Below are 20,612 nucleotides of genomic sequence, written 5' to 3'. Positions count from 1 at the left end.
TCGGGTTGCCCTTGCTGAACCCATCCCTGTACCAGACATCTTCAGGAATGGGATACTTTCCTTCTTGGATGGGACTCTTCTGTGGTGGAGCAACCAAGGTTTCTTTTGGTGCATCACTGTGATACGTCACTTGGCCTTTTGAAACTCTTCTTTCAATGGTGATAAAGACAGACTACTCTTCTGACTGAGATAGGTGACCCATCATGCCACCGTCTGTGCCTGGGCCACCCCTGTCTTAGGAAGTTGGGTCAGATCACTTACCCACCCCTGAATTGGCAGAGTGGTCTTAACTATGACATCAGCCATCTGGGTTATTGGCTCTACCACTTGTAATGCGGAATAGGCAGCCAATAGTTGTTTTTTAATCATACTATACCTCTCTTCTGCTCCATACCAGACCTGAGACCAGACATCAATGGGGGTCCAAACAGAACTCTGATACTCTGACATTGCCACAGGCCCAAGCCAAAGCCATCCTGAGTAACATGAACATCCAATTTGGCTGAGAGTGTAGGACTGAATATACCCAATGCCTGGACTTGTTTAACCACCAGTTTTGCTTGTTGAAAGGCGTCCTGTTCTGCTCTCCCCCAATCCCATGATTGCCCCTCTTTTGTGAGTCTATACAAAGGTCTCAGCAGCTGCACTAAATGAGGTGTAAAGGAACTACAGTATCCCAGTATACCTAGAAATTCCTGCAGCTGCTTTGGTGTTGTAGGGACTGGGTATGCCTGAAACTTATCTATGATGGCACTGGGTAGTACTTTGGTCTTTCCTGACCAGACTACCCCCAGAAATTTTACAGACAGGCCTGGACTTTGCACTTTTTGAGGATTTATAGCCTGTCCTCTATCTCATATGTAGGTGGTTAATGAATCTGCTGTCTCTCCTACCACCTCCAGAAAGTCTGATGTTAACAATAGATCACCAGTGTAGTGGTATAGGTTGACATTATTCAGTTTTCTCCAATTAGATTGGTCTCACGCCACCAAGTTTTGACATGGTGAATGCACATACCCCTCTGGCAGGACCTGAACAGTCCACTGCCTACATCCCCATGTAAACGCAAATTGATCTTACGATTCAGCAATCAGAATACTGAAGAACACATTTGCTAAATCTAGGACATGATGGTAGGTTTTGATTTCTCTACTGAGTGTGTTCATTAGGGAAGCAATGTTGGGTATGGCTGCAGAGATGGGCAGCGTGACCATATTCAATTCCCTATATTCCACTTTCTTTCTCCATGTTCCATCTGACTTTCCTACTGGCCATATGGGGGAATTTTATGGTCTGTGTGCCTATCTTATAATATCTACTTTTTCTAGTTCCTGTACCATCCTTGATATTTGTTATGGTTTTATGATTTTTGTTGTATTGTTGATATTCCACATCATAACATCATGTGGAGTATTGGGAGTTAAGGAGTTAATGCTCCAGCTCTGTGGATCGTCGATAGTTCTGGGTGTACCTGTCTCAGAAGAGAACCACATTCCCCAGAGGACTTTGCGATGCTTTGCATTTTTACATATTTCCGCCCAGAGGGAAAGATAAAAACTGTCTGCGGTCACGGGACTCTCTCTTCCCTTCGGGACCAAGCTCAGCAGTGGGTGTTTGTTGCAGCCGTCCGCCTTCAGCGTTAGCATAAGGCCTTCGGTTTATCGGACACTCTCTCTCTTGCTCATTTTATTTGATTCATTTGCCTCAATTCCAATTATATTATATTATATTGTGTTATTTTCCTTTCTGATATCTTATTTAGTAAATTAGCTTTTCCTCCTCAGATCGTTGCCGCTGTTTTGTTCCTAGGCCCATCTCCCTTCTCCTTTTTCCCTTTTTCCCCTTCCCCTTCCCCGGGGTGTGGGCCTGTGGGTCCCCTGCCTCAATTGTCACGGTACCGGGTCAAACTGTCCCGCAAACCGTTGACAATATTTCATCTTGTACCCCTGAGAGTCTATGCTGTGTTACATTAGTAATCCAGCGTGGTTTCAGCAAATAAATAGGCTCATGGTTCGCATGGCCCCTCAGTATTGCCTGTATCACACCAATACTAATTTACCTTTGCCCAAGTGTGAACTCTCCCACAGTTGTCTGGAGAGCCAGACCCCATAAAATGTCTATGCTCAAGATGTATTCTGGGACTGGGTGTTGTGGTTTTGATGCCGGTATTCCACATCAGAGCATCATGCAGCAGTTAAGGACTTAATGCTGTGGGAGCAGCAGAGGGGCGGAGCTCTGCACCGGATGCCAGGGGGCGCTCTGCCTGGGCGCGTTCCTCTGGGCTGCTGTGGAGGTTCAGCACCTGTGCTTCCCCTCCAGTTTCCTTCTTAATGTAAGCTCACAGCTTTTGGTTTGGAAATTTTTATCTCTCTCTCAATTGTTCAATTTTATTAGATTTAGTAAAGTTACCGTTCCTTCTCAGATCGTGCCGTTGTCTTCTTGTAGACCCATCTCTTCCCGCTGTTTCCCCCTCCCCCTCCCGGAGCGCGGCTCTGCTCCGGCGGCCGCGCGGCCACTGACGCAGTTTCTTTTTCTCTCCCCTCTCCCTTCTCGGTTTCCCTTGGGTCACTGTCACGAACAACACCGTGACAATTATTGGTGGAGAATGCGGGCAGTGAAGTATTTGTACTCAATTGTAAATCTGGTGCTAAGTGGACTAAGGTTTTTCATGTACCTTATAGCATGCTGGCGATTTTTTAAGCTCCTCATGTTCAGCACAGGAGTAATGTATGTATACAGCTACTTTAGTGCGCTGAGGGGGTTACATACCTCCTGCCTAAACACCCTGGCTAACGTGACAGATTATGCGGCATTTGGAACGGTTTCCAATTACTCTTTTCAGGTCTTTACCAATATTCAGGATGTCAGCCTGGCAGTTGTGGCAGCTGTGTTATCTGTTTTTCTGAATGCACTCTTGGCAATAGTAATTTACATCATGTGGAGGAAGCTTTCCTCAAAACCAGAGAGTGTTGAATGGCAGGGAAGGTGGAAAAAATTAGGAAAGAAATTAGAAGCGTGGGGACCCCCGGTGTTATGCAGTTTTGATCTTGAGCACCTGTGGGATCCTGAGAAATTCAGTGAGTGTTTAGGTAAGGAGTCATGTGACTCAGGACGACCTGAGAAGGAATGTATTGTTTGGGGTCTGGCTTGTGCTTATCGAGCTATAATTGATATTCTGGAGAGAAATGGTTTCCAAACCAAGGTCCAAAGCCAAAATGAAAACCTCGAAGTTAGACCTGACCAATCACAGGAAGCACCGGTATCAGTGTCAGTTGCCCCTGTGGAAGGCCAGAAATGGACACGGCCGTCCTCGCGCCTAGAATGGAAAGAAGAAGAAACAGAGAAAAGAAAGGAAGATCCAGGTGAGGGGCCCTCCTCAGCAGCACCACCACCACCACCTAGAAAGGCCACTAAGAAAAGTGAGAGACATGGAGAAGACAGCGATGATGATGGAGTCACTGTTACCACTACTCGTCGGCCCCTAAAGATGACTGAAATACAAGGTTCAAGAAAGGAGTTTGTACGGTGCTCGGGTGAATCTATTGTCACCTGGTTGCTGCGGTGTTGGGACAGCGGTGCCAGCAGCGTGTCCCTAGATGGCAGCGAAGCCCGCCAACTGGGAAGCATTGCTCGAGACCCAGCTATCGACAGAGGAATTGGCAGATGTCTGAATGGAGTTGCTACCCTCTGGGAACGAGTACTAGTGGCTGTAAAGGATAGATACCCTTACAAAGATGATCTGGAGCCTAAGGTGGAAAGATGGAACACCGTGGAGAAAGGCATCCAATTTTTGAGAGAAACAGCCGTAGTAGAGATGCTGTATGATCCCAATTTCGTCCCTAACAATCCACACCAGGACTGTGATCCTGATAGAGTAAGGTGCACACCTGATGTATATCGCAAGCTCTCCAAAACAGCACCAGAGAGGTACGCAAGTACACTGGTAGCAATGTTCCATAGATTCGAGGGTCGACAGAAGACTCCCAGTTTATGAATTGACTATTACACTCCAAAACTTTGAACAACAGTTTCCACCATCACGTGCTTCCATTGCAGCTACAGTAGCAGAAGAAGTAGGTGAGATTAAGGAGACACAGAAAACTATACTGGAGGAACTGTCATTACTGATGAATAGGGATGAACCTGTGTCAGTATTGGAAACACCTGATGAAGACGAGCATGACCCAAAGAATCTGATGAAGCAATTTTTCAAACTGTTGAAAGTCTCGGCCACCAAAGGCAACCGCCTCTCTGCACGAGCAAATGACGGCAGTAACATCATGTCACGTGTGGCCATGTGGAGCTTCTTACGAGAAAACGGAGAGGACATGAGGAAGTGGCATAAAAAACCCACTCCTGCACTGCGAGCACGGGTGAGAGAACTACAGCAGAAATCAGCCACCAATGAAATTGCTCCTGTCAGCAGCAGGCCTTTGAGCAAATTAAGCAGGAGATAGCCCGTGCTGTGGCCCTGGGGCCAGTACGGTTGGGACAGGATGTGAAAAACATCCTCTACACTGCTGCTGGAGAGAAAGGTCCCACTTGGAGTCTGTGGCAAAGAGCCTCTGGGGAGACCCGAGGCCGACCCCTTGGATTTTGGAGCAGAGCATACAGGGGTTCAGAGGAGTGCTACACTCCAACTGAGAAGGAGATTTTGGCAGCATACGAGGGGGTTCGGGCTGCCTCTGAAGTAATTGGTACTGAGACACAGCTCCTCCTGGCACCTCGACTGCCAGTGCTGAATTGGATGTTCAAAGGAAAGGTTCCCCCCACCCATCATGCTACCGATGCCACCTGGAGTAAGTGGATTGCACTGATTACACAGCGAGCTCGGATGGGGAACCTCAACTGTCCAGGAATCCTGGAGGTGATCATGGACTGGCCTGAAGGCAAGAAATTTGGAACATCCCCATCAGAGGAGATACCACGTGCTAAAGAGGCCCCACCATATAACGAACTACCAGAGAATGAAAAGACGTATGCCCTCTTCACTGATGGATCGTGTCGTATTGTTGGGAAGCATCACAGATGGAAGGCTGCTGTGTGGAGCCCCACACGACGAGTTGCAGAGGCCACCGAAGGAGAAGGAGAGTCAAGCCAATTTGCGGAGGTAAAGGCTGTCCAGCTGGCCTTAGATGTGGCTGAACGGGAGAGGTGGCCCATGCTATATCTTTATACTGACTCTTGGATGGTGGCAAATGCTTTATGGGGGTGGTTGCAGCAGTGGGAACAGGACAACTGGCAATGGAAGGGTAAACCTATTTGGGCTGCTGAACTGTGGAAAGACATTGCTGCCCGAACAAAAAGGTTGGGTGTAAAGGTGCACCATGTAGATGCTCATGTGCCCAAGAATCGAGCTACTGAAGAGCAGAGAAATAACCATCAGGTAGATCGAGCTGCCAAAATTGAGGTGTCTCAGACTGATTTGGACTGGCAGAACAAAGGAGAGCTATTTTTAGCTCAGTGGGCCCATGAGACCTCAGGCCATCAAGGAAGGGATGCGACCTATAAGTGGGCTAGAGACCGAGGGGTGGACTTAACTCTGGATGCCGTTGCACAGGTTATCCATGACTGTGACACATGTGCCATAATTAAACAGGCCAAGAGGATGAAACCCCTCTGGCAGGAAGGGCGATGGGAAAAGTATAAATATGGGGAGGCGTGGCAGGTTGATTATATCACCTTGCCACGAACTCGCGATGGTAAGTGTTACGTGCTCACCATGGTGGAGGCGACCACTGGGTGGCTTGAGACATACGCAGTACCCCATGCTACCGCCCGAAACACCATCTTAGGGCTCGAGAAACAAGTCCTATGGCGACATGGCACTTCAGAGAGAATTGAGTCCGATAATGGGACTCATTTCAAAAATTCTCTTGTGGATATCTGGGCCAAAGAACACGACATTGAATGGATCTACCATATCCCCTACCATGCACCAGCTGCTGGTAAGATCGAGTGCTACAACGGGTTGTTAAAAACCACGTTGAGAGCAATGGGTGGCGGGACATTCAAGCACTGGGAGAAGCATCTGGCAGAAGCCACCTGGTTGGTCAACACTAGGGGATCAGTCAACCGAGAGGGTCCTACACAGTCCAGCTCCCTACAGACCATAGAGGGAGATAAGGTCCCTGTGGTACATGTAAGGAGCATATTGGGAAAAGCAGTGTGGGTCCTTCCAGCCTCTGGGAAGGGCAAACCCCTCCGTGGAACTGTTTTTGCGCAGGGACCTGGGTGCACCTGGTGGGTAATGGATAAAAATGGGGACGTCCAGTGTGTCCCACAAGGGAATTTGATATTGGGGGAATGCAGTCTGTAATTACATGTATATGTATGTATATATATATGTTTCTATGTAACTTATGTTATTACTGTTTTGGTTATGTATAGATGTGTGTTAAGCATGATGTGATGATGTGGAATAAGGGGTGGAATGTTGTGGTTTTGTGGTTTTGATGCCGGTATTCCACATCAGAGCATTATGCAGCAGTTAAGGAGTTAATGCTGTGGGAGCAGCAGAGGGGAGGGGCGGAGCTCCGCACCGGATGCCAGGGGGCGCTCTGCCTGGTCGCGTTCCTCTGGGCTGCCGTGGAGGTTCAGCACGTGTGCTTCCCCTCCAGTTTCCTCCTTAACATAAGCTCACAGCTTTTGGTTTGGAAATTTTTATCTCTCTCTCTCAATTGTTCAATTTTATTAGATTTAGTAAAGTTACTGTTCTTTCTCAGATCGTGCCGTTGTTTTCTTGTAGACCCATCTCTTCCCGCTGTTTCCCCCTCCCCCTCCCGGAGCGCGGCTCTGCTCGGGCAGCCACGTGGCCACTGACTCAGTTTCTTTTTCTCTCCCCTCTCCCTTCTCGGTTTCCCTTGGGTCACTGTCACGGACAACACCGTGACACTGGGGCAATAAACACTTTATACTCCTGGGGTGGGAGACACCTAACCCTCAATTTCATCCAGACAGACTGGAATGGTCTGTCCCCCAAACTCACCAATCATTACTCTATTACCCTTAAATTTTGATGGATCACCATATATAATCGATCCCATCTGGACGCCCTAAGGGAACCAATGTTCCTTGTCACTCCATGAATTTTGCCACATTGAGATGTTTTACCACAGGTGGCTCAGGCATTGTAGCCTGAGATTCCTGTAGATGTTTTTTCCTTCTATTTGGTACTATAAAATCAGGTAAATTCCAGGTTTTAGTAGGTGCTTCTTGTACTATTCGTACTCCTGATTTTCTGGGAGTACTCTGAAATTTTTGATCATTTCTTATTTGTTCCCATAGCTGTAATAAAATATGGTTTGGCTGCTGTAGTGGGATTTCCTGGTCACAGCCTGAACCAGTGAATGAGCGTCTGAGTGACCGGAGCGGAGGAGCCCAGGTCCACCCATCCTCTCGCTCTCCCTCTTGGTGGTGTTTCTGGCATTGCTTCCAGGAGCACATACACGCTCAGAGCCTGTGTGGGTTTCCCTCCTACCTGAGTTCCCTTCCTTCCATCGCACCAGTGTTCGAACGAGAGGCTGCTGCGTTCCTTAACCTAAGTGGTCGCCAGTAGGGGTGAGTTCATTCCCCTTATCTGTAATATCTCTTTCTGTAGCAGCTCTACCTCAAATAAAGGCTTTGTCAACACCTTTGCTTGCTTAACACTTGGCAAGCCAGGTAGCTAAATACCTTTAAAAACATTCACTATGACATTTCTGAGTAATATCTTGGGGTGGTTTGCATGGGAAAAAACCACCCCCTTAACTGACCTTTTGCCCGGGCACATCGTGGGATCCCTAGGATCCCCATACTACAGAACTGCTTCTTATTGAAAAATGGGCCCCCTGCGAGACGGAGGAAATATCCATGAATCCCCATCCTGCCTAGCTGAGTATTTTCTCTATCTTAACAAAACATACTGACTATTCAGGAGCGACAATTAGCTGTGTCTATAATGGCATGGCCACTGCTGATGGTCTTGAACCAGATCATAGCATCATAGAATCACAAGGTTGAAACAACGGTTGGACTAGATGATCTTATAGGTCTTCTCATTACCACTGCTACCACAGGCTACTAAACCATATCTGGCAGCTCCTCATCCAGACGCCTCTTGAACACTTCCAGGGACGGCAACTCCACGACCTCCCTGGGCAGGCCATTCCAGTGCCTGACCACTCTCTGAGAGAGTTTTTCATGTCCAACCTAAACCTCCTCTGATACAACTTGCGGCCATTTCCCTGGGTCCTATCTGTTGCCTGGGACAAGAGGCTGAACTCTTCATCCCAACCTCCCTTCAGGAAGTGGTAGAGTGCAATAAGGTCTCCTCTGAGCCTCCTCTTCTCCAGACTAAACAATCCCTGCTCCCTCAGCCGCTCCTCATAAGACTTGTGCTCCAGACCCCTCACCAGTTTCATTGTCCTTCTCTGGACACGCTCCAGGGCCTCAACATCTTTCCTGTAGTGAGAGGCCCAAAACTGAACAGAATACTCGAGGTGTGGCCTCACCAGTGATGAGTAGAGGGGGATGATCACCTCCCTGCTCCTGCTGGCCACACTATTTCTAATGCATGCCAGGATGCCGTTGGCATTCTTGGCTACCTGGGCAAACTGTCAGCTCATGTTCAGCCGAGCATCAACCAACACCCCCAGGTCTCTTTCTTCTTCACAATCATCTAGCCACTCATCCCCAAGCCTATAATGCGGCTTGGGGTTATTGTGGCCAAAGTGAAGGACATGACACTTGGCCTTGTTGAACCTTACCCCATTCATCTCAGCCCAGCAATCCAACTTATCTAGATCCTTCTGTAGGGCCTCTCTACCCTCAGGCAGATCCACACCACCTCCCAACTTGGTGTCATCTGCAAACTCAAGGGTGCACTCAATTCCCTCATCTAGGTCGTCAATAAATATATTAAACAAGATGGGTTCCAGTAGCGACCCCTGGGGCACACCACTTGTAATGGGTCGCCAAGTGGACTTAACTCCATTAACCAATACCCATTGGGTACGGCCCTCTAGCCAGTTCCTTATCCAAAGAAGTGTATACCTGTCCAGACCACAGGCAGCCAGTTTCCCCAGAAGAAGCCTGTGAGAGACCGTGTCAAAGGCTTTGCTGAAGTCTAGGTAGACTACATCTACAGCCCTTCCCTCATCCACCAGACTGGTCACCCAGTCATAGAAGGAGATGAGGTTGGTCAAGCATGACCTGCCCTTCATGAACCTCTGCTGACTGGGCGTGATCCTCTGGATATCACGCACGTGCCATGCAATCTCACCCGAGATGATTTGCTCCATTACTTTCCCTGGTATTGAGGTCAGGCTGACAGGCCTATAGTTCCCTGGATCCTCCTTATGGCCCTTCTTGAAGATGGAAGTCACATCAGCAAGCCTCCAATCCTCCAGGACCTCTCCAGTTAACCAGGAATGCCGATAGATGGCTGAGAGGGGCTTGGCAATCACCCCCACCAGCTTCCTCAGCAGCCAAGTGTGTAGCCCATCCGGTCCCACGGACTTGTGACAGTCTAGATGGAGGAGAAGCTCTCTGTCTCCACCTGGATCGCCAGGGGTATATTCTGAGTAGGGTCCCAGACTTCCAGATCAGGGCATAAAATGCCCAGCGGGTAACTGGTCTGGCTATTAAAGGCAGTTGCAAAGAAGGCATTGAGGACCTCAGCCTTCTCCTTGTCCTCAGTGGCCACATTCCCTGCTGCATCAATTATAGGATGAGAAATATCCTTGGTTCTTCTTTTGCCATTGATATATTTATAAAAGGATTTTTTATTGTCTTTTACTGCAGTGGTCAATCTGAGTTCAAGTTGGGCTTTTGCCTTCCTAACTTCCTCCCTGCATACCTTAGCTACTCCCTTGTAATCCCCCCAAGTAGCCTGCCCCTTCTTCCAGAGGACATAGACTCTCTTTTTCTCCCTGAGTCTCAACAATAGTTCCCAGCTCATCCATACCGGTCATCTTCCCCTACGGCTCACCTTATGGTACTCAGGGACAGTCTGTTCTTGCACCTTTAAGATTTCCATCTTGAGGAGCATCCAAGCTTCCTGGACCCCTTTACCCTTGAGAAGCGACTCCCAAGGGATCCATGCTACAAGTGCCCTGAACAGATCAAAGTCCGCCCTCTGGAAGTTCAAGAAGGTAGTTTTACTGGTCACTCTTTTGACATCTCCAAGAATAGAGAATTCTACAATTCCTCAGTCACTCTGCCCAAGACAGTGCACAACCTTCACTTCTCCCACCAGTCCTTCTCTGTTAGCAAAAAACAGGTCTAGCAGGGTACCACCCCTGGTAGGCTCCCCTACCAGTTGCATGAGGAAGCTATCTTCCACACAGTCTAGAAACCTCCTGGACTGCTTCCTCTGTGCTGTATTATATTTCCAACATATATCAGGGAAGTTGAAGTCTCCCATGAGAACAAGCGCTGGCGATCACGCAACTTCTGCAAGCTGCTCATAGTACGCCTCATCAAACTCTTCATCCTGATTAGGATCCTGTTGTTGGAGAAAACGGACAGAAGCATGACATACACCAATATGGTTAAACCATGCTCCATTTATGACCCGGACAGCCTTATTCTTACAGTGTTTAAGACAGGGGCATATAGAAAATAGCGCACAATCATTGGTAGAGAGCATTGAGAAAAACAACTCCAAAAACACTCCCGGCAGTTAACAGTTCTGCAAAACACATCCCAGAGGAGGTAACTTTTGATTGTGATATCGCACTAGTTCTGAAAAGTGTCTGCTGAAGGTCAGCTCCATGAGTCATTCCAAGTCATGCACTCTTCCTCCAATTAGGGTCTGCCATCCCACAGCTTACTTGAACTTGTTTTCCTTTTCATCTGGAAGCGTCCTTGGTTCTCAGCCTTCCTTTCTCATGCTGTTTATCCTGTTCCACAGCTTCTGCTCTAAATACACTTTCTTTTATTCCCACAGCAGTCTATAACAGACCCCCACCAAGATGTCACCCTTACAGGCCTTCCCCCTGATCCTCACCCACAGACTCCACTCTGTCATTCCCAACCCCAAGCTCTTCAACAACGAAACAGTCCTTAATATAAAGGGCCACACCACAACCCTTCTTGCCTCATCTATCCCTTCTGAAGAGCTTGTAGCCATCTATCACAGCACTCCAGTCATGGGAGTGGTCCCACCATTGTTTCGGTGATAGCAACAAGGTCATAATCAGCCTGATTCACAATCACTTCCAACTCTTCCTTCTTGTTGCTCATGCTGCGTGCATTGGTATAGATGCATTTCAGTCGAGTCATCTGCCTCACCCACAGCTCAAGCAATGTTCCCCATGGCTCATCTCTTGAGAGGCCAGTTTTGTCCCCTTCTCCCTTCGTAGCTAGTTTAAAGCTCTTTCAATAAGCCCTGCTACCTCCTGCACTAGTATTCATTGCCCCCTTTGAGATAGGTGGGTTCCATGGACAGACAACAGGCCAGGGGCCGAGTAAACTGCCCCATAATCAAAGAATCCAAAATTTCCTGCTTGACACCAGCCTCTGAGCCAATTATTCATTGCTCATGCTTTCTGGTCCCGCTCAGTGTCCCTTACTGCCCCTGAAGGTATAGAGCAGAATATCACTTGAGCTTCTGCTCCTTGAACTAAATGCCCTAAACCCCTGAAATCTTTTTTCATTGTTCATAGGCTTGTCTGAGCAATTTCATCACTGCCTACCTGAACCACGAGTAACGGAAAGTAGTCAGATGACCTAACCAGCTTAGGGAGTTTCCTAGTTATGTCTCTGACCAGAGCCCCAGGAAGGCAGCACACTTCCTGATGGCCCAGGTCAGGTCTGCATACGGGACCCTCCGTTCCTCTGAGAAGGGAGTCACCCACCATGACCACCCTTCTTTCTTTCCTGTCAGAGGCAGTCTCAAGGCGTGGGGGTGACTGCCTCACCCTAGGCTCTCTCCTAGGCAGATCCTCCATCACCTCTCCACTCACCTCCCCTTCAACCTCCAGCAAATGGAACCTGTTACTTGGAGCTGGGGAAGCTGGCTGGGCAGGCGAGGGAGTCTCCTGTGACAGCAAGTCAGGACTTTCTTCCAACCTTCCCCATCAGTCAGGTCTGTCCGACTGTGACAGGGCAGGGGGTCCACCACCTTTCTGGGTTTTTTTTCCCGGAACTCTTCCCCTTGGTAAGCCCGTGAGTTACTCCACCAGTCAATCTCCCGTTCACACTCCCTGATGGTCCTAAGTCTCTGGACCTCATCCTTGAGCTCCACCACCAGGCTGAGGAGCTCATCCACCCACTCACACCTCGCACAGGTGGAGTCCCTGCCACTCTCCCCGGGCAGAAGAAGGCTCAGGCATGCCCTGCAGCCAGAGACCTGAACAGTGACATTTCTCAGCAAGCTCTCCATCTGGGTAGCCACAGTCTTCTTAGAATACTCCCGCTGTCTAACGGAGACATGTTTCAGCCTGTGGTCTCAGAGACTGCCAAGGGAAGCCAGACTACAACATCAGGTCTCTCATACCTCCCATAATTTTTTCCATCCCTGGACTTGAGGCCCTGGAGCGTGTTCAGAGAAGGGCAACAAAACTGGTGAGGGGTCTGGAGCACAAGTCTTATGAGGAGTGGCTGAGGGAGCTGGGATTGTTTTGTCTGGAGAAGAGGAGGCTAAGAGGAGACCTTATTGCACTCTACCACTTCCTGAAGGGGGGTTGTGGTGAGGAGGGGGTGGGCCTCTTCTCCCTGATAAATAACGACAGGACGAGAGGGAATGGCCACAAGTTGCGCCGGGGAAGATTTAGATTAGACCTGAGGAAGCATTTCTTTTCTGAAAGAGTGGTCAGGCACTGGAATGGCCTGCCTAGGGAGGTGGTTGAGCCACCATCCCTAGCGCTGTTCAAGAAGCATTTAGATGAGGTGCTAAAGGATTTAATTTAGTAGTTGGGTAGAGATAGTGATAGGAGGATGGTTGGACTAGATGATCTTATAGGTCCTTTCCAACCTTATGAACTTATGAACTTATGAACACATGGCCTCCCTCATACCCAGTTCTTGAATGTACGTTTGGAGGTCCTCCATAGAGGACCATAAACCAGTATGAAGCAGTACATCTGTTTTATTGGGCCATGTTAGACAGCATGCTGCCAACAACCAGCCTATTATAGAGTGGTTTTCATTAGTATGGCATTTCATTAGGATGGCAGCATATAATCTTTGCCTCAGGGCTGGGTATACAGTTATAGATGTTAGCTTAGACATCTTACACTTAGTGTTAACTTATACTTTCAGCTCCTGCATCCCATAGTCTTAGGAGCCATGATGGTATGCTTTCCCTAGGCTTTTGATGGAACCCTTGTACTAGGTCCATCAACTCATTTGCTGCATATGGGCGAGCTGTTATACTCAAGTATGTTTCAGCAGGGGGCCACTGGTCAGGAGGCACCCCTGCCAGTATAGCTCATGCTTTCTTTGTTTTCTGACTTATAATTAGGCAGATCTCAAAGAGATGCATCATAGACAGAGCTTCAAGATCCGATTTAGAGACCTTGACCTCTGAGGTAACCAGGTCTGTTACCTCAGGGACCTAAGTGTCCTCAGCTGAAATAATACCTATTTGCTTTGTTGGGGCATTTTGTCCAGGTTTCTTGGTTGTTAACATGCCCAACTTTTCTTCTAATTTCTTGATACCATCTCTTAACAGTTGGTTATCAGATTCTATGTTGTTATTTGTTACTTACAGTTAGTGTAGTGCCATTACCAGGGGCCAAGCCACAGTAGAAGCAGCTAGCCAGTGCGCCTTTGTAATAAGAACACTTATCTAAACCCTGGAAATAATCCATTAAACAGGCCGGAGAAGGAGAAACAGTCCCCATAACCCACAGGGGTCCCCATTTCTCAACAATGGTAACTAAGCCATAAAAGGGGGCAATTCCTTAAGACCTGGGATAGTTTGATCTTGTGATCTAGTGCTGCGGATATCAGGGTCCGAGTGGATTGCTCTCGAGCGGGGAGCACGACAGGACTCAATACATGAATGATCAGGCTTCAATTTATTACCCGGACAGCCTTATTCTTATAGTGTTTAAGACAGGGGCGTACAGAGAATAGCACACAATCATTGGCTGAGAGCCTCAGAGAAAGACAACTTTAAGCAGTTCCCAACAATTAACAGCAGTGAGAAACCATCCTGAGGGAGGTAACTCTTGATATCATCCTAATCCTAAAAAACCCAAACAGGAATGCATCGGCAGCGGGTGTGAAAGGCAGTGCTGGTAGGGCATCCCCTGTTCAAAGTGCACTTTTCCTCTCCCACTCGCCACAGACCATCTCCTGCTTTTACTTTTCTCAAGGTTCACACAGTGTAGTTTCCTTTGAGCACCATATCAGCGTGGCCAGTGCATAACACAGAGCCCAAAGGGAACACCTGCTAGCTAAATGGAATAGATTACCAAGGACAGCTTACTCTAAAAATACCTATAGTTACAATTATCAACAGTCCCGTGAAGCCTTCTTCACTGAAAGCAGGGTGAACAACATAATCACAGAAGTTTCCCATAGACATCTTGGCAACTTGGGTTGCTCAGCTGAAGCAGTTCATGTCTGCTTTGAGTTGTTTGTCACTTGGCCCAGGAGCATCATGACCTCCTATCAACATGTAATACTTTTCCAAGAGTATATAGTCTGTGCTGCAGTGCAAACTGTGCTCGTACATATCACCGTGACTTCCCTGCTCCTGCAGCCATTTCCCAACAATATAGGGGGGTAATGTTCTCCCCCCTGCCTCATTTGAAGATATTCCAAATGGGAGACATACTTGTTGATGACTTTTTTTTTTCAAGCCCACCTGACTCACCAATTGTAGGATGAATAACTCAAAAGAATAGCATTCACAGAAAATACTGAGGCAAATGGTATACTTTGCTTGACTTATTTGGACGGTAAACAGACAACCTGTAAATAAAGGAAGGCTCACCAACAACTCCACAGAGGAGGGATCTCCAACAAGAGATGCTTCCCTAATGGTGGTCAGCCCTTAAATGGGGGTCTGGGAGAGGTGGAGCCAGACTCCACCCCTTCCAGTCACACAGGTGCATTGCTTTCACCTGTGCTCCTGCAGCTGACTCAGTGCTCACCTCAGGTGATCAATCAGTGGTTCAGTCCCTGATTCAACAGTTCCCATATAGCCAGTAAAATAATTGATAAGTTAATAGTTGTGCTAATGGGAAAAACAGAATCAATCAATGTTTTACATGCTGCTACAGATACTGATTTTAAGAGAAAACCAATCTATGATTGCATGAGTGTTATGGGATCAGAAATAAGTCACAGTTCATCGGCACACTACAGGGATAGTAGCACATTGTATGGAGTTTCTTTATAGACACTTTGTACCAGAAGTGTCATAAATAGATTTGCTGGGCTTGAAACTGAAACCATTTATACTAATTCCTCCATGATTTCAGTAGATAGAAATGCAAAATTGGGCTTCTAAAGCCCCAGAAGAAACCAAATGGAATTGTCTGGTCTTTGTGCCCTTGAGTCATAACAGAAAACCAGGTAAAAGAAAACATAGTTCTGTGAATCAAGATCACTCCTGGCTCCAGCCCTGGCCTGAGGTGGACACAACAGTTTTAGCACTAATGTAGTCAGTGTAACAGGGAAACACAGCACTGCTACAGCAATAGGAACAACCCAGAACTAAAATAAAGAAACTGACCATTCAGTTTCCTCTACTGACCATGTTTGCTTGATAATAAGCACTTTGCCCTCACTCCTGTAAATATTCATGAACTTGAGTGACCTCATGCAAAGCATTCCTGCTACCTACATAACTCATCCACTACTCAGGTGTTTGTCAGGAGCAGTAGCGCAAGATCTGATCTAAACCAAATCAACCCCAAAATCTCACTGACCTAAGTGAACCTGGCATCCAAATCCACAATGCAATGCTACATGGAAGAATGAAGTCTGAACTGAAAATGGCAAGTTCATCTTAGACAACAAAATTGTTTGCTGAAATGCAATTACTGCAATTTACCTGGGTGTCCTGGTGGACAACACGTTGGCCATGAGCCAGCAGTGTGCCCTGGTGGCCAAGAAGGCCAATGCCATCCTGGAGTGCATTAAAAAAAGCATGGCCAACAGGTCAAGGGAGGTGATCCTCCCTTTCTGCCTTGGTCAGGCCTCACCTGTAGTATTGTGTCCAGTTCTGGGCTCCTTAGTACAAAAAAGAAAGGGATCTCCATGAAAGAGTGCAGTGGAGGGCCACAAAGATGATAAAGGGCATGGAGCACCTCCCTTATGAGGAAAGGCTGAGAGACCTGGGTCTGTTCAGCCTTGATAAAAGAAGACAGAGGGGATCTGATCCACATCTATAAATATCTAAGGAGCAGGAGGCAAAGGGATGAGGCTGGACTCTTCTCTGCAGTGTGTGGCAATAGGACAAGGGGAAATGGCCACAAACTGATGCATATGAAGTTCCTCACAAACGTGCGTAAGAACTTCTTCACAGTGAGGGTGACAGAGCACTGGAACAGGTTGCCCAGAGAGGTTGTGGAGGCTCCTTCTCTGAAAACATTCAAGGACTGCCTGGGTGCCTTCCTGTGCAACCTGGTCTAGGGAGCCTGCTTTGGCAGGGGGGTTAGACTAGAGGTCCTTTCCAACCCCTATAATTCTGCCATTCTGTAATGTATGAAGATGGACTCCTTGAACTCCGTTGCTTTAAGACACAGGTACCACTGAATATGCTATTGTTATAAAACAAATTGAATTGTTTCTGTAAAATTCAGATAGCAGCATTTTTAAACAGGCATATAGCTATACAAGACCACTTGCATATCAAGTTCTCTGTCAAGCAATACTTTTCATGGCAGCATGTACTATTTTATCAGTTTGTATCAGGCTGTAAAAACATTTCTCTGTGAACATCATCTACTTATCTATCATCACATGCTTCAACTGGAAGTCAAGGAAAGTGTAAATTTACAATATGATTGTAAATTAAGTAATTTAAACTCTTTTATGGAGGAGCCTTTTGCTTACCCTTCTCCAGAAAAACAGCCTAGGGAGAGAATTACAGTTTGGGAACCTACAGTTAAATGCCTCATGTAAATGGTAAAAGCACACCTCAAAATCTGAAAAGACTCTAGTTTTCCATGCTAAACTTATTTGTTCTAACTTCCACAAATAATTATTTGCCTTTAAAGCCTCTGGATGACAACATTCCTCTGCTCAACCTTGAAAAATTATTTTTGCTTCTTACCTGCTCAAGAGAGGTAACACTTAATTTTTGGAAAATACACAGATTTTAATTTTTGTACACTATTCATTCTGTTTTGTTTTTATAAGACCTACCATTGTTTCAAGCACATCTAATATTTTCTAGATGCCACCTTAGCTAAAAGACAAATGTTTAACTAGTGACTAATTAAAAGAGACTATTCATAAGGATATGGAGCTAGTATTATTCTCTTACCTCTATCAATCTCCCTGTGCCTATATGGAGAAGAGAGGAGGCTGGATGCCCATCAGGATAATTTTCTAACTTGTGAAAAATGGAAGGAAGGAGTTGTGAGTTATGTTCATCACAATTCTTTTCCTTTATAAGACAAATTTTAAAAGTCAATTTCATACCTCTTTTCCCTGCAAGCAGTAGCAGAAGAAAATTATTCTGTTTCATTACTGCCTGTCTGTCAGTTTTTTTAATTTAATTGGAAAAGCTACAGGATGCATCAAGGACATAAAGCGGTCTTTCTGCTGACCTGAGAACACAGCATTTTCATGTTTGACTTTCAATCAACTTTGAGTAAGCTATCTCACATCTAGCTGCTTTCAGTAAAAATTTCACCTTGTTCAACTCAGCTGACTTGTTGACTGAACCTGCAAGTGTAAGAGTAGAGCAATGACTTGACCTTGCAGTGAGTACACCTTTAAAATGAAATGCTGGTTGGTACTCACTGGACCAACAAAACAAGACTCCATTGCCTGAGTTTAACAGCTAATTAATTTTCAAGACAGAAGGAACTGAAGGCACAAAGGAAAAAATAAGAACCTGGATCAGAGGAGATAATTTGGAAAAAATACTGGAATATCTTTCATTCTTTCCATCTTGAAGAAATTTTGGTAATGGATGAACAAGTCTACAATTAAGTAAGAGTGTGTGGATTTTCTCAAAAGGACTATGTAGAAAATGACAAAAACTAAGATGGAAAATAGATAAAATACATGTAAGAACAAAGAAGAATAATGATGGAAATGAAATGAATTATTTGCAACTGCATTATTAAAAAAACTTCATTTTTTATAATTAAATATCCATTTACCTTTCCATGTTCTTTCCTCACGTGGGAGATGTAAACGTCTCTCTGAGTGAAGAACTTATCACAATCCCAACATGTCCAGCCACGACTTGTGACTTTTTTAGGTTCTCCTTTCTTTATAGGAGAAGGAGATTTCTTCTCTAACTTTTCTGTTCCGTTGACAGATCTTGTGTCCTCTTTGTTGTGACTGGCTGAGTTCTGATTTGTGGGTTTCATGCTCAGAGGCAAATTTATTCCCAGGTTTGGTGGCCCTTCAACACTTTTCAAAGTTCCATGCATAGACTACAAGAAAATAAATTTAAAAAGTAAAACAATTAACATAGATGTATATGATTGTACTGACAAAATGCTGTATAGCCTCTGAATCATAAGTGTTCATCTACTTCTTTGTCATACTGTTATCAGATCACATTCCTAGAATCATAGAATGGTTTGGATTGGAAGGGACCTTTAAGATCATCTAATTCCAACCCCCCTGCTATAGGCAGGGACACCTCCCACTAGACAAGGTTGCTCAAAGCTCCATCCAGCCTGCTCTTCAACACCTCCAGGGTAGGAGCATCCACAACCTCTCTAGTTTTAAGACCAACTATTTTTCCAAGGCTTCTGATTTTATTTTCAATACATTTTCAGTGATTTCTGGGGGTTAGAAGTACCATAGTTGAGGCTAAAACAGTAGTTTCAGCAGATAAGAAAGATGTCTGACTTTTCACTGCAATTTTTTCTATTTAAATAGCTTCAACAATTACCAGGCACCAGATCACATTAATAACAAATTTCAGCACTGCTAATATATTCAGTGTATTTACAACAAGGTAACAGTGTATTTAAAATGTACAACTAACAAGTTAAAGCCAGGAGGCTGCTGATTCTTAGTATTATGATTTGAAGGACAACAGTAAATCTTCTCTGGTAAATTCCTTCATGCAGTTATAGGGATATCAGTGAGAAAATCCACTTCAAGTTACTTTTTTTTTTTTCTTAAAATGGCATGTGTTCACATGTGCATGCAAGTGTGTGCGCATACATGCACTCACACATACTTTCAAGAAACACTCTTGTTCCCACCAGGAAGTTCTGAACATCAAAGACTTGATTTTGTCATGTACTCAGCATTCTCAACTCCTAACAATTAGAATAATACTTCAAATACTGTAAATAAGGCTCAACAGTTGCTAGGATTGGACCAACTTACTTCAATAACCCCATTATTATTTTGATAAAATGACATACTGAATGCAATGCACTGAGATATTCCTGGTATATCAAAATCAACATCCACATAAAAAACTAAGTGGTTACACCACAGCTGCTGAAAATTATACAAAATACAAGACTTCAACACCTGTGATCATTATTCACAGATTACTCTTTTGGAATCAGTAACATTTCTTTCAGCAGCCTTCTTGTAATTCTGAGCCTTTTAAAAGTATTTTCTCAAATAATATATTGCATAACAAATAGTATCTTAGAATAAAACAAGAGTGCCTACACACCTTGATATGATCCATCATAAGCTGTTTCTGTGCATACAAAAGAGAACAGTCTGGACACTTGAAAACAGACACCTTCTGGTTTTCAGTGTGCTGATCAAAGTGGCGATAGAGCAAAGGTTGTAGAGTAAACACAGTGTCACACATAGAGCATTTATATATTATTCTAAAAACAGAAGTACAATAAACAGTGTCAGTCATGTTGATGATCTACCCGCAAGAATCATAATGTTAACTTTTTTTCTCAGCAGGAACAAGATCTGACACATTTAGGCAATCATTTCACATCCTGAAAAAAGGTAAAATGCAACTAATTAAAAACATCCTCCAAAGTCAAAATAAAGCAGCAGTAGAAAAAATAGAAAATAAAAATAATTAAGCCAGAAAACAGCATATGCCAGTTATGTATGTAACAACCACTTCTGCTTATGATACTCTGAAAGTAAAATGTTTTCAGTTCCTGAACTCATGCATTAACTGAAGGACAACTCTTATAGGTTGTAAAGGCAATGTGTTTTTGGGGAGTCACTGATTTGATCATAACAAGTAATGTACTCCAATATACACTTATTTTTACCTATGTACATGGCTTTGATCCTCCTGAATGCCAGGTCTGGAACCTGTTAATGCTCTGAAACTGAAACTTCACAGGATGACAGTTCCCTAGTTTGCCATTACAAGCCTTTAAGAATCCACCTATCAGTGCAATGCACAGATACCACCAAAACTGCAAGCTCCTCTCTCAAGGCATATGCAGTTTTTTACTTTGAAAATAAATGAAAGTAAAAGAAAAGTAACACAGAAATTTGCCATAGATGATCATATGAGAAACGTAATCCACTGG

At 45.3% G+C, this 20,612-nt stretch overlaps 1 protein-coding gene across 7 annotated transcripts in view; it reads right to left on the bottom strand.

Annotated features, from left to right (window-relative positions):
* The window catches only part of LOC136056585 (zinc finger protein 532-like), a 92,425-nt gene that overhangs the window by 46,392 nt on the left and 25,421 nt on the right, over window positions 1–20,612 (bottom strand). For 4 of the 7 annotated variants that reach the window (XM_065748864.1, XM_065748865.1, XM_065748866.1 and 1 more), the window contains 2 exons: window positions 19,772–19,934; window positions 18,279–18,557 (listed from right to left, as the gene is read on the bottom strand). The exons of 1 other annotated variant lie outside the window; for it this stretch is intronic. In XM_065748864.1, the coding sequence (XP_065604936.1) occupies window positions 18,279–18,557; window positions 19,772–19,934 (442 nt within the window). The remainder of the gene's footprint in view (window positions 1–18,278; window positions 18,558–19,771; window positions 19,935–20,612) is intronic. 2 more of the 7 variants (XM_065748868.1, XM_065748869.1) reach the window with 1 other exon arrangement.

Source organism: Cyrtonyx montezumae, unplaced genomic scaffold (assembly GCF_038088225.1).
Source record: "Cyrtonyx montezumae isolate F1298 unplaced genomic scaffold, pur_monq_1.0 scaffold_53, whole genome shotgun sequence".
NCBI classification, from domain to species: domain Eukaryota; kingdom Metazoa; phylum Chordata; class Aves; order Galliformes; family Odontophoridae; genus Cyrtonyx; species Cyrtonyx montezumae.
This window is presented reverse-complemented; position numbering and strand designations above follow the sequence as displayed.